Raw genomic sequence first — 14244 nt, 5'->3', positions numbered from 1 at the left:
AAATAATTGATGAGTATTTGAGTACTAAAGAATGTACACATTTTGTTATTGGGTTAATTCATAATTATATCATACGTATGATCTATGTAATAAAAACATGACTAATAAATAATAAGAAATGTAACAGCTGTGCATTTATAACATTTGATTACTTAAAACAGCGCACAACTGATTATCACCTTCATGTCTGTTTACATAATGAATTGCACTTTCCAATTAAGTGCACGGGCCTACTAGTGGCTGAAGCGTCGTTGAACACTGGTAGTTCTGTCTCAGGTTAGAATGCCGCAAACGGACTGGCTACATGACGTTTCCTTGGTTTGCCCCATTTGTAACTGGTATACGAGCCAGTTTTAAAAAATCTTCTACAAAGGGATCCCTCCTGTTGTTATCCCTCGAGGCTTTGCGGTAATCACATAAAACCAACTGAGCCCACCAGCGGCCGAGCGGTAAAGTCGCTGAACACTGGTACTTCGGTCCGAGGTTCGAATCCCGCGAACGGGCTGGCTGAATGGAAGCTTTCGTGGTTTTCCCCATGTGTAACGTGTATACGAGCCAGTTTCCCTTAGAAAGTCCTCCCCGAAGGCATCCCTTCCCTTAGGCAGATAGCCCTAGTGTGCTTTGCTGTAATCTCAATAAATCAAACCATAAAACAAACTCATGATGTGAACACCTAATTTCTAGAGTTGGTATAATTAATGTGTTTTAGGTATATTACCGAGTGTTCTATGGGATAGTAAACAACTCGCACATGTTTGATTGCTCATGTATTCATATGCTTTATTTGATCTTCATTTTGCTAAATAGTATCTGTTAACAAGATACTATTTAGCAAAATGCTAAATAGTATCTTGTTAGGAGGCTGTCTGTGAGGAGGTAAATATCAGCCATATAGATTTTTGTCAGTTGAATGGACAGAACAGTAATTATGAGCCATAAAGTTAGTCAGAAAATGCTTTCACCAAGTCACAAATTTTCCAGTGAGCCATCAAATTTTCATTGAAATGCAGACAACAGAAAATACACATAAGCGATGTGTGATAAATAGACTTATCCAGCACATGTTTTTAAACTATTCTTAGAGTGTATACAGAATTTGGCTATTACTGATGTAATTGATTACTATAACCAGAAGTGTGTTTATCTGTTACATGAAGTGACAGAGTGGAGATCAAAGTGATTAACTTGATAGCAATCACCTTTCTATTATCTTCCATTATTAACAATAAAGTTTAAAACGAAAAGCGTGTGAGCGATACAAAACAACACGAAGAAGCGAATGTCACTTGAAAGGAAACGTCACTTTCGCCAATCTGAGCGATAACTGATTCTTGTTTGGCTTTCAGCCTGTTTGCCAAGTGAAGATGGTAACCCTATTTCGCCAAAGGCTGTTTCTCAGAACTGTTGCTACAAACGTTTTGTCCCGGCAACAAACAGCTAATGTGATAACGGCTTTAAGACTGCAATCTTTGTTATTATATGACCAAGATCACATTCAGCTGTACCTTAGCCAAAGGTAAGCACACTGGATGTTCTCCCAGTGGGGTTCGTATCTACACAGTTTCACTTATATACATGGAATATGTACATACGTTTGGCAAATTAAATCCAAAGTTGCACCAGTATCTCTAAGTACAGGCATTTTATAACCATTTACTTTACCTAGGCTGGTATATAGAGCCATAATATTCTTAAAACTACTTTTGAAGAATCTATTTGAGGGTACAGTTCTGTTGGATGCTACAGTTTCTAAATTCTTGCGTTCATCACACTGAGGTTGAAGAGATGAGTAGGATCCGCATTCGTAACAATGAGGTTGTCTCTGTTTCTGAAATTCCCTTTCATGAATTTTATTACTAAATTCTGTTTTAATTATAGGCTTAGTATTATAATTGTTCGAGATTTCGTTAGGATTATATCTATTGTTAAGCTATTGTTAACTAAGTTGCATTCTGTTCCCATTTTGACAACTTCATTGAAGTTTTAAACCTTGTTTTTAAGATTTTGTTTCTTAAGTATTCTCATACTTGTCTAATTTTTCTGCCAGCTCATATGGAGTTATTAATTTGATCCATTGGTCAAGAGCATGATCCTTTACTTCCATTAGAATCCTGTATTTAATTTGCTCGGTAACTATTAAATCTTTCATATTTTCAAATTCTTAATTTCTAATTCTGCAATTCACTCTGAAAAATTACTATGAAGTTCATGAGCATAATTTCTGCTAGACATATCAGGAGTCTTTTGCTGTCGATAAAAGCACTGTTTCAGCTTTTCACTTAAAAGTTTATATCTTTTTTTAAATTAGATTTTTCACATGTTCATATTTAGTTGCATCTTCATATGGTTCTCTGGCTACTATGTTGATTCAGTAGGTAAAACCAGTGCTGTGTAGTCGGAATCGGAGTCGGGCAGATTTTGGGGTAAAATGAGTCGGAGCTGGAGTCGCTAAAAACAGGTCGACTCCAGTTTTTGTTGGACAGTTTGAATTTGAAATGAAATTAAAATGAATTGAAAAAGTTAATGACAAACTGAGTTATTATTTTTATTTACAGACTGTATACATTAATAAATAGTTATTTTCTATTTTATTGAGATATTAATAAATAAATATAAGGATGGATGTGATGTTTGCCATTAGCAATTAAACTGATTCATTTAATTACAAATATCACTGGTAAATTTAAGTAAGTAGCAATAGCAGCAAGAACTCCTAAAATTGATGCCATTCTTAGGAAGCAAGTAGAAAAAGGAGCAATTATTGATCAAGCAACGTGATAAGGAAGTGCATATTTGATGATAAAGAGTTTTTAGAATTAAGAACTTTTTTAGAAGAAGTAAATAATCCTAATGTTTCACTAACAGAAAGACTGGAATGATCTTGCAGAATTGGAAACTCTTCTTTCTACATGGTATATAGCCACAAAAAAGCTGCAATCTGAAGAATTGACAGGAGGCGAGAATGGAAAAATGGAATGTTTGTTCTTTCTGAAATGGAGGGTTTATTGCAGAAGGAATAATTTCTTCAATAAAGAAAAGAGAAACTAGTTTGCTAGACAGTGAGATCTGGCTGTGTTCAATATATGTAGATCCGAAACACCAAATTTTCTTGGATGACAAACAAATTAAAAAGGCAAAGAAAGTTATCTGTGAACTTTCATTAAGGATGAAATTATTCTCAGAACAATTAGAGAATTTGAATCAGTACAGTCAAACTGCAGACATTGCAGTTGAGTCTCTATCATCCTCTTCTAGTGATGAATTAGATTTTAAGAAATATTTTTAGATAATATTGAAAAGGCTAAGACGAAGCGAATGAAAATAAAGAACCAAGAGCCTTTAGAAATAAAAATGAAAAAATACAAACAAGATTTCTACACAGCCTTTGAAGAAATAGAGAAATATGATTGCACTTGCAAGACACCTCTTTTAGAACTTATTAAAATCCATCCTGAAAAGTTAAAAGAAGTAGCCCTAACAGTAAGAGCTCTTCCTCCTACTCAAGTTAGTGTGGAAAATTCTGAGCTCTGAATTCATTAAACCGGATCTATGGCATTCCAACAAAGATCCTGACGAAGCTATATGGTTTCTTAGAAATAACTAATGCTAATTTTTCCATTTCCTAATAAAGGCTAATTATTACAGTCAAAAGTCGTTAATCCAGACTCGTCGGGACTTCGGCGATTCTGGATTATAGATCATCAGTTTAAATCTGGTAAGATGGCATGCAGAAATTATAAAATTAAAAATATGAAACTGTAATTTATGAAATAAAGAACAATTATGATCTAAAGGGTATCAAAATTTACAACAACAACAACAAAAAAAAAAAAAAAAAAAAAGCTTAATATTTATTTGTTTACTTTATTAAACATTTTTTTCAATGTCAGTTGTTTAAGTTGCTTCATTTTATGTGATAATACTTTTTATTTAATTCAATAAACAGACATAATTTCTTGTTCAGTTACAAAGTTCCGCTGTTCAAGTCCTATAATTGCTGTGTCGAGAATACCGACTAATTTGCAAATCGAAATTTTTTCATTTTCAATAACCTCTGTGTCACTTTCCTCACTATCAGAAATGAATTGTAATGACGAGGAATTTGATTTAAATCATATCAAAGACAGAGTACATCGATATGAAATACTACATTTAGTAAGGAATTATAAGCCAAATAAAGTAAAAACATCTGCCCTGAAGATAAGGATAGTGCTGACAGATCAACTTCCAATTCATTGTGTGCTGCAGCGTTCCCTTCCCCCTGCCGCAGAGCAGTGTGAAATTGATAAACAGATTTCGGAATAGTTAGAGAAACAAAGGATATGCCTTTATCCATTTTTTGCAGCAATTCCACTTTTTGTTTGATACTTTCGCTTTCTAAATCCTTTGGGAGCTCCAGCATCAGAAATTCTATTTGACATAATCGAAAGTTCAAGCTTACTTTTATAAAATCGCTCTAACAGTCTGCAAAAAATAATAAGCCGGATCCAATTCGAAGATTAAGGAACAACGCAATCTGTAACATTAACTGAAATAGATAATTAGATAATTTTAGCTTATACTGTCCATTATACATTAAACGCGCATGCTTAAACGTATTATGTGCAGCCATAATGGTCTTACGCGCATGCGTAAATGGATATGCGTATGCGTCAACGCGATGCATGCGCAGAAAGTTTATTTAGCTTTGAGGTCCAGATTATAGATCATTCCGGATTATGGGTGTCCGAATTAACGACTTTTGACTGTATAAATAATTTGCTATTCCATCAATTTTTTTCCTGTAGTATCTATTACTTCTTTTATATTGAAAAAATAAGCTGTAGCCCATGCGTATATGTTTACATATATATACAGTACAACGTTCGTAATCCATACACCCATTATCCGGAATGATCTATAATCCGGACCTCAAAGCCACAAACGTGGTTTTTTTTTTTTTTTTTTGTAGGCTTTATGCATGCGCATTGGGAGGATGTGTCTCCAGATGTGTTAAAAAATGCTTGGCATAATTTATGGCCAGCTACTATACTTCATGGTGAGGACAATGAAGATGATAGCCGCGAATATGAAGGTTTTCGGACATCTCAAACTAAAGGTGAAATTTTCCAGTTATTGGATTTTGTAAAGAAATGTGGAGAAGCGGTAATAAATGAAGATGATATAACAGAAGTTTTTCATTGCGACGACAATGCCCCAATCATCAATCAATTAACGGACGTCGAAATCTGTAGTATGGTTCTAGATCCAGAACATGCCGCATCCAATAGTGAAGAAAGTAATAGAGAGGTTATTGAAAACGAAACATTTCAATTGACAAGTTAGTCGGTATTCTCGACACAGCAATTGCAAGACTTGAACAGTAGAACTTTGTAACTGAGCAAGAAATTCTGTCTGTTTATAGAATTAAAGAGAAAGTATTAGCACATAAAACGAAGCAACTGAAACAACTTACATTGAAAGAAGTGTTTAATAAAGTAAACAAATAAAAATTAAGGTTTTTTTTTTTTAATTTTGATACCCTTTAGATCATAATTGCTCTTTATTTCATAAATTATGGTTTCATATTTTTAATTGAAGAATTTCTGCATGTCATCTTAATAGATTTAAATTGATGACCTATAATCCAGAAAAACCCCTAATCCGGAATTGCCAAAGTCCCAACGAGTCCGGATTATAGACTTTGTACTGTTTGACTTTGTACTGGATTCGGAGTCATTAAAATTCCAGGAGTCGGAGTCAGTCATTTTCCCTACTGACTCTGCAGCCCTGGGTAAAACACCCAAAAGATAAGCCACCCAATCTTTCTTGGAGAGCTGAGCCATTTCAGCATTTCTTTCAAAATTCATAAAATACAGTCCCATTTCATCTTTTTTTTTTTTTTTTCCCCCATAAACATTGGGGTAATTTGTGTCAACTGGATTGCCCTTGCTTCCTAAACCAGGCTTCTTCTCTCGCTTCCGGAGCCAGATGTTCTTCTTTCACTTTCTGAGCCAGACATTCTTGATTAGCAATTACTCGGTTTAGAATTAATTTAACATTGTAAAATTGACTTTCAATGATTATTTTTTTAATTTCTGGTACCTTACTAGTGAGCAGCACTTCCTCACCTAATTCTTCGGCTACTTCTAATTAATCTTGTTTTCTACCCTAAACAAGAAATGACATTTTTTTTAAACAGAAAACTCTTGGACCGCATATCCAAAACTAAACTTTAAAAGGCTTTTAGCCAACATTAAAAAATTCAAGTCAACTTGCTCAATCTAGCTTTTTTTTTTTTAATTAGAAATTCAAATATGATGCAGAGTTTAAAAAAAAAAAAAAAAAAAAAAAAAAAAAAAAAATTGTACAATAAAAAAAAATTTATGCTTTCTGTACAATAAAATCTGTGAAATTAAAAAAATTCAAACCTCCAGTTTGATTCACATAACAAAATTCTTGATTTGGGACTCTAATACAAGAGCTCAAATTTCGAACGGAATTCTAATGTTACATAATAGATCTGCTACTGTAATATAAGAGCTGAAATTTATTCACACAACAAAATAACTTTTGTGATTTGGGACTTTAATACAAGCACTCAGATTTCAGAACAGAAGTATTATGATATTTAATGTAATAAATTTTCCACTTTAATACAAGAGCTGAAATTTTATGATAGAAATATTGTAATTTTAAAGTAGTAAATTTCCCACCCTAATACAAGAGCTCAAATTTTAAAATAGAAATATTCTAATATTAATGTAATAAATTTGCCACTCTAATACAAGAGCTCAAAATTTAAAATAGAAATATTTTAATCAGATGAATTGTTTTGATGAGTTTTTAGATTTTGACGCTTAATCTAAAAACTCAAAGTTAGAATATCGTACTATTAGTTGAATTCAATAAGATGAAACATTTTCATATAAAATGGCACTGTATTCATAAAAAAAATACTTACACATCCTGTAGTCCTTTTGCTTTCAAATAAACACTGGTTCACCTTTCGATCCCACCGCTGCCACCAGATATATATTTTTTTTAATATGTCTGTAACGATGTTTTCTGAGCGAACTACTAACTTGATTAGTCAAACTTATGGAATAACTAAAAAACATTCTAAGCACGTGCATCTTTAAGCAATTATGGATGTGGTTAGTTACTACAGAATAATGAGGGCGCACTTTTAGTTTTTATAAACTATTTATTTATAATAATAGAATGTGTAATATTACAGAGAACTGCAATACCAGCACAGTTCTATTTCATATCTGTATCCAAAGTGTTGTCAATTACAAGTTTCTAATTATTAAATGTTGCCATTTACAAATTATTAAATATTACATCTTCCGTTTTTTTAAAGAGTTCAAAAGTGGTTTTTTTTTCCTTTTTATTTATTTATTTATTTATTTTATTTTTTTTTTTCCTTCCTTTTTCTAAACAGTCTAAAATCAGTCCAAATACCTGGCCGGCTTTCTAATCACTCTCCCACTTCTAGTTCTTTGCCCATCATCCCTTGTTTTTGAGTTAACAGTATTTGGTAGTTGTTCTTCTAAACTTTGCCCTTGAGAAAATGTGGAATCATATCCTTTTACGTCTGTTTTTCTGTGCCTCTGATATTCTCTTCAGCAGCTGAACTGTTTTCTCTAATGTCTTTTCTATTTCTTCTCAATACTGGTCCACCTGATCTCAGTATATATTATCTAGGTGTCTTATATACTTCTTCTACAATTGCTGGTTTCCAGCGATTTTCTTGATATACCCTAACACAATCTCCTTTATTTAGCGATGGTAATCGTTTTGTATGTGATCATAATAAGACTTCTGCTTAGTTCTTTTTTGGTTTATTTTTTCTTTTACGTTTTTCACAACTTGAGGTTTAAGTAATGTAGGAAGAATCGTTCTTGTTCTTGCAAATTCTTTACTTGCAAAATGAGGTCCATTATCAGATATCACTATCAATGGTATACTGCAGAGACGTAGCTAGAGTTTCCAGCGCCCGGGGACAACTGAAGAATTTGCGCCCCTTGCTGTGTGCCAAGAAAAAATAAAATAAAATATTCCGTAAATTTTGTCTTAATTTCACTTAATTTAATTTCTTTACATTCTTCTATAGGAAATGTATTATATATTTCAAGACCACAAATTCCAATTACATGAAGAAAAGTATTAACTCTTACCTTCTCTTCTTTATTTATGTAGTCCACTAGCTACTTCATATATTTCGAATGATTGCAGCCATCTTTGCCAATTTGAAGCAAGATTTCCATCAAATTTCATCAGCTCTGGTGATTTTAAACTTTCCATTTTGAAAGCAAAATACTCCTGACACCATATAGAATAATGAGGGTGCACTTTTAGTTTTTCTAAACTATTTATTTATAATAATAGAATGTATAATATTACAGAGAACTGCAATACCAGCAGAGTTCTATTTCATATCTGTATCCAAAGTGTTGCCAATTACAAGTTACTAAATATTAAATGTTGCCATTCACAAATTATTAAATATTACAGTTACCATGGATATTTTATGCATCTGAGTTTTTTACATTTCTTACTGGTATTATGTTGGTAGTGTAGCAACGCAAGGTACGTTACAGTCTTAATTAGTTGAATACCTGCCAGTCTGAACAGTTTAAAAATTTATCTGTCAAATTTTAATATTTAGCTGTCTATTTGAATTCAAAATGTGACCACCTTAAATTTCTTGCAGATACAAACTTTTAGTTTTCAACCAAGATATAAGTATAAATTTAATATTTTTCTTTGCGCTATTTTTATTTGTTCTTACAAATATCTAGTAAAAAGTTTTTATTTTAATCAGCAAAATTTGTTCTGTAAAAAAAAAAAAAAAAAAAATCGTCCTTTTTTTTTTTTTAATTGCTGCCCTGCATTTACTTTCAAACTGTGCATTTTTCGTGTGCAATGTAAGTTCGAAACCAAAGTTGTGTAAAGTATTGTTTATGTAGGTCTTCTTACATTGTAGCAAAGGGCCATAAAATTTATGGAAATGAGAAAGATAGTCGTATTGTATTTTATATCTTTCCAAAGGACAGTTTGCTTTTGGCGGAAAAAATGGGTATATGTGTTAGAACCCAGCCTCAGTGATTATCTTTCTTTCATAGTTTGTCACTGTAAGATTGGCAACCATGTGAGCTTTATTGTAGTTCTATGGATTTTGAAAATAAATATGACGCTTTGGAATTTTATATGTAAAGTTATTTTATTTTAAGTTTATTAGGAGAAAGGAGAACAGTTAGTTTTTGCAAATCTCGAACAATTTTGGTGACGATGGAAGTGATCGGTAAAACAAGTCAAGGTAATTTTATTGGTTTTATTGAATTTAATTCTATTTGACTTTATTGAATTTATTTTTATTGAAATGGAATCATTAATTGAGAAACGAAAAACCTGTCAGAGCGTCTTTTACGAGAACAATTAATGCGATTTTGCAGGAATTAGAAAAGGAAATTCCTGATGAAAAATCTGTAAAAATGAAACTTGTTACTTTAGAACATTTATCTGTTGAACTTAATGCAGTTGCTACTCAGATAGTAAATTCGGAATTTTCTTCAAATGATCAGTCTGAAAGTGAATGGGCGAAAGTTGGAGAATACAAAGAAAAATTAGATTTAATATGAGTAGAAACGGAATTATTCTTCTTAATAATACAATCTACAAGCAGTGTACAGCCGAATTCGAACAAATGGAAACTGAAATTACCTAAAATAGAGTTAAAACAATTCGGTGGTGGAATTAAAGATTGGTTACCATTTTGGGGACAATTTTGATGAATACATGAAGATAAAGAAATTAAAACGAGGATAAGATGTGTTATCTCGTTCAAGCGACCGTACCCAGTATGAGACCACGTGATATTGTAAACAGCTTCCCTGCTTATTGCCTCTTGAGCGGAATTGTGCATCACTTCAAAACATGCCTGGAGTCCTTGAATGCACTTCTCAAGTGATGAAGGTATATCTGAAGGGCAACCGAATAATAGATCACAAGGCAGACGAACGTCGCAACTGAAGAGCATCTGGGATGGGGAATAACCAGTAGTTTCATGAACAGCATTGTGATAGGCCAGTAAGAACAAAGGTAACTTTTTGTCCCAGTTTGATTGGTTTGTGGAAACCAAAGCAAGAGGTTGCAGCAGAATAGTTTTTTTAAGAGCCCCTTACCAAGATTGATACCACTTTTGTACATCTCCCTTGCATTGCTGCAGTAGAAATGCTCTCGAACTCTGTTCAAAGTATTCATTATTCCAAAATAACCTCCTTTAGTGCTGCTATGAATTCTTTTTAAGGACGTCTGGAATCTTGGAAGTGTCAGCTGCCATCACAATGCATTTCCTTCATCTGAATCGAACTTCTGGTACAAGACGCCGTTTCGCATATGGAATGAATCTTAGAGAGCCCATTATTGTTTTGCTGTTGGCTGTAGATCGAAATATCCTGGCAGGTAGGTTTCCTCTTAGAAGATTCCATTAATTCAATTATGGGTTTGATGTCGCTGCCTTCCAGCTGGTCTTTCCTGACTTCTTTGTCACTCCATGAGTCTGGGTCAGACGATACACCTACAATTTCACCCTACAAACATTTTTGTTATAACATTCTTAAGACACTGAAGTTGTGATGACGGATTAACACCATCTTCAAATGCAGTAATTATTATATTCTGAAACTTACTTTCCAGACAACCTTTGTATATTAATTTGTAGGGTGTGGTCTATCAGAAAGTTAATCAGTGTGAAAATAACCAGTAAAATCTAAATAAACTGTGTATCATACATTCTTGAATTAGAATTAACATTTGCAAGCCATTCATGTTTTGGAAAAATTTACAGTACCATTATTTTAGATTCAGATTTCCATTTCATTGGATGATGTCTGCATATATTATGTAATATATATACTACAGACATTTTTCTTCATTAAGCAGCACATCAAAGAAAATCCTTCAACAGTGAAATTTTTTCTTGGCACTGACAGGCAGTGGAGGGTAATTTTACATAGCTTCAAGAGATGACTCTGTGTGATGTTCTATCAAAATTTAAAATTCTCATTTGAATTGTTTAACAGAATTACTTAGAGTATTTCTGTAGAAAATTGCATTAGGAAATAGCATAAAAATTATTTAAATGTTAAAATAATCTCACATCGAAAGAACAATAGCAATTAAAAAGTAATAAATAATAAAAAATCTGATATTTATAAAAAGTCCTTTGAATCATAAATAGAAAATTTCTTTAAATTTATGAAAATTCATGCTGTAATAAAGTTACTGCTGTAGTTATGACAAAGCATGATAGAGCTATCTGTGTAAAAAGATAATTGCCTTTGTGGAGGACTCTTTTAAGAAAATTTGCTTATATCCACATTACTCATAAGAAACATTATAAAATACTCATACAAAAAATGTAGGATTTAAATGGGAATCACATTACCTGAGTTCAATTGTCTTATCCACTTGGTTCTAACATGTGGAATTTTAAGTAAATTATTGTTCTATAGATATCATAATATATTTTCTTTTCAAATCTCATATATAGTTAATGGTGCTGGACTTGCAATGGCTACTATGGATATAATCAAACTACATGGTGGAAGCCCAGCAAATTTCTTAGATGTCGGAGGCGGTGCTACATCACGCCAGGTTACTGAGGCCTTCAAACTCATTACATCAGATCCAAAGGTATTTAGCCCATTTCACATCACAGAATTAATAATAATTATCTAATAAAATCAAAGGTAATCATGTAGTACATGATCTACCACCTTTTAATGAGTTATTTGTTTTAGGTGGCAACACTAAAATTGATTGTTGTTCTAATCATTTGTTTCCCTGGTCATTTGATCGCACATTTGAACTTAAAAGTAGCACTGCAGTGGTGCCATCTAAGAAACAGATACTAACTGAATATGGTAGATTGCATACTACATTATAACTAAAATCAAAAAGTCACGTCTGTGCATTTGTTTAATAGAAAATTTGTTTCTTGGTTTCTTTTTGTTAACATTTCAGTCAATAGATAGGCTTCATTCTCTAAATTTAGCCAAGACCATGATTTTTTAGCTACCTTTTTGATAATCATGCTTGTTCTTGTATAGGCACATGCTTCTTTTATTTATTTATTTATTGGCATCTGCAGATGAAATGGAAAACTCTGTTTAATTTTTGAATATATAGTCTTGCAAATTTTTTCATGTTACAGCAATTCCATTTCTTTTTAGTTCTTTGGCAGTTTTTTTTGTTACAAAATCCTTACGACTCGAGAAGTGTTAACTTTTTAAGTGTTAACATTTTTCATGAACTCTTAAATTACATTACCAGGGCATTTATGATCTCTGCAACATGATTGTGGCGACTCTGTAATCTTGTGTTGTACTCGCTAACCGTGCGCCGTTATCACTAACTGTAACCTAAGGATATTTCGGCGGCAGACAATCATGTCTCATCGTCGGGGCGGTCGGTCGCTCGTTTTCCTCCAACGTGATTGTCTGTCAACTGTACTAATTAAGTTTTACTATTGTGATGTGATTAAATGTTTTTGTTATCTAAAAATTGGCTCTTATGGCATGTTATGAATTCATCCTTAAAAGCACTGGTAAATTCCAATACTCATAGTTTGTTGTTGCACACAGCCGCAACCACGTGACACAAATGGTGACTTTAGGACAGTGAGGCTTAAGCCATATCAATCGTCGAAATTTATAGTACATCAGAAATTTTGTGCTTAAACAAGACCTTGTAATAATGTGCGAAATGCAGCTGAACCAAAATTTTTTACTTATGTGTATTGGATTACTTATCGTGTCTGTTGGATCGTGCATTAGTCTCATCATATTACAGCCACATGGATTACCTTCATGTTTCCATTTGTGATCATCTTTCAGACATGCGGATTACCTTCATCTTCCATTAGTGATAGTGTTCCAACATCAAGCGAGTGGATAATTTCTGTAAATCAAGGTAATATTTTCTACCTTTTATTCCGCACATGGATTCGTATGTATTCGTGAAGCGGATGAGTTTTTTCCTATATTTCTCATGTTCTAGATCATTTGAACCCAGGTCCTAACATTAATTATTTTGTGTTTCTTCACGTGTACTGCAGCAATATTCTTGAACTATATATATATATATATATTTTTGTTATCTGTATTTATTCATATTTATTATGGCTACCGTCTTTTTCCAAAAATAAGACACTGTCTTACTTTCTTTTTTGGTCCAAAATACGCGCTAGGGCTTATTTTCGGGGAAGGGCAAAAATAAAAGTATATTTATATATTTTTATTTAATATTTATTTTACACAGAATACAGAAATTTAAATTTATTCAGTTACAGTCATGTCATCTTCTTCTAGAACATCGTCATAAATAAAATTCTGAATTATATTCTGATTTTTTTCCAAATCCATTTCCTGTTGAATCATTGGTCCGAATCTCTCATGTGTTGCAATATAGTTATCGTTAAATGAATACTTCTTGTCTAAGTAGCCTGTTCATAGTGCATTGGAAACATCACTATCAGTTATTTTGTCCCCTGAATTTTTTACCCAATTCACAACTTCTTGTAAGCCTGGTTTTGCAAAATTACCTCGATGATTTCTCACCATTCTGTTTTCAATATATTCATTCATTTTCATCCGCAAATGATCCTTGAAAGGCTTGTTTATTGCAGTGTCAAGTGTCTGGAGGTAACCAGTCATTCCTTCCAAAATATTATTTATTTTTACCCATCAATCACCCCTTTTGATTTTCAACTCATTCTGTGTCTATTGGAAAAAGGTCGCTTTGTCGTATGTGTCTCGGGGGTTACGTTTCAGCCCAAATTTCACCCCAACGAGAGTCTGCCGACGCTAACAGATGACGATGCCTTTCCTGTGGACGTATCTCTCTCGGGGCAAACGATGAACTGGTTAAGATAAATTCCAAGAATTAATTTGAAATGAACTGTAGAGGTAAACAATTAATTTCTTGGAATATTTTGTTTCAAACATTTCTCTGAAATACGAGTATTAGTAAAGCATTACTTATATTTAATAAATCAACAGCATTTTTTAACGAATTCTTTTTGTCACATTATTTTAACTAGGGATTATTTTCGGGGGATGTCTTATTTTACAAAAAGTTCCAAAAATCACGATAGGGCTTATTTTTGGAGAATGTCTTATTTTGCAAAAAGTTCCAAAAATCACGATAGGGCTTTCAGAGGATGTTTTATTTTCAGAAAAAGACCGTACTAGCGAT

General features: G+C 32.8%; 1 protein-coding gene across 1 annotated transcript in view; it reads left to right on the top strand.

Moving 5' to 3' along the window:
- Positions 1-14244, top strand: part of ScsbetaA (Succinyl-coenzyme A synthetase beta subunit, ADP-forming) — a 149164-nt gene that overhangs the window by 121962 nt on the left and 12958 nt on the right. Inside the window, exon 8 of the mRNA XM_085815540.1 lies at positions 11540-11682. Coding sequence (XP_085671666.1) covers positions 11540-11682 — 143 coding nt within the window. The remainder of the gene's footprint in view (positions 1-11539; positions 11683-14244) is intronic.

Source organism: Stegodyphus dumicola, chromosome 4 (assembly GCF_044657685.1).
Source record: "Stegodyphus dumicola isolate Sdum_Otavi_A_Nest chromosome 4, ASM4465768v1".
NCBI classification, from domain to species: domain Eukaryota; kingdom Metazoa; phylum Arthropoda; class Arachnida; order Araneae; family Eresidae; genus Stegodyphus; species Stegodyphus dumicola.
This window is presented reverse-complemented; position numbering and strand designations above follow the sequence as displayed.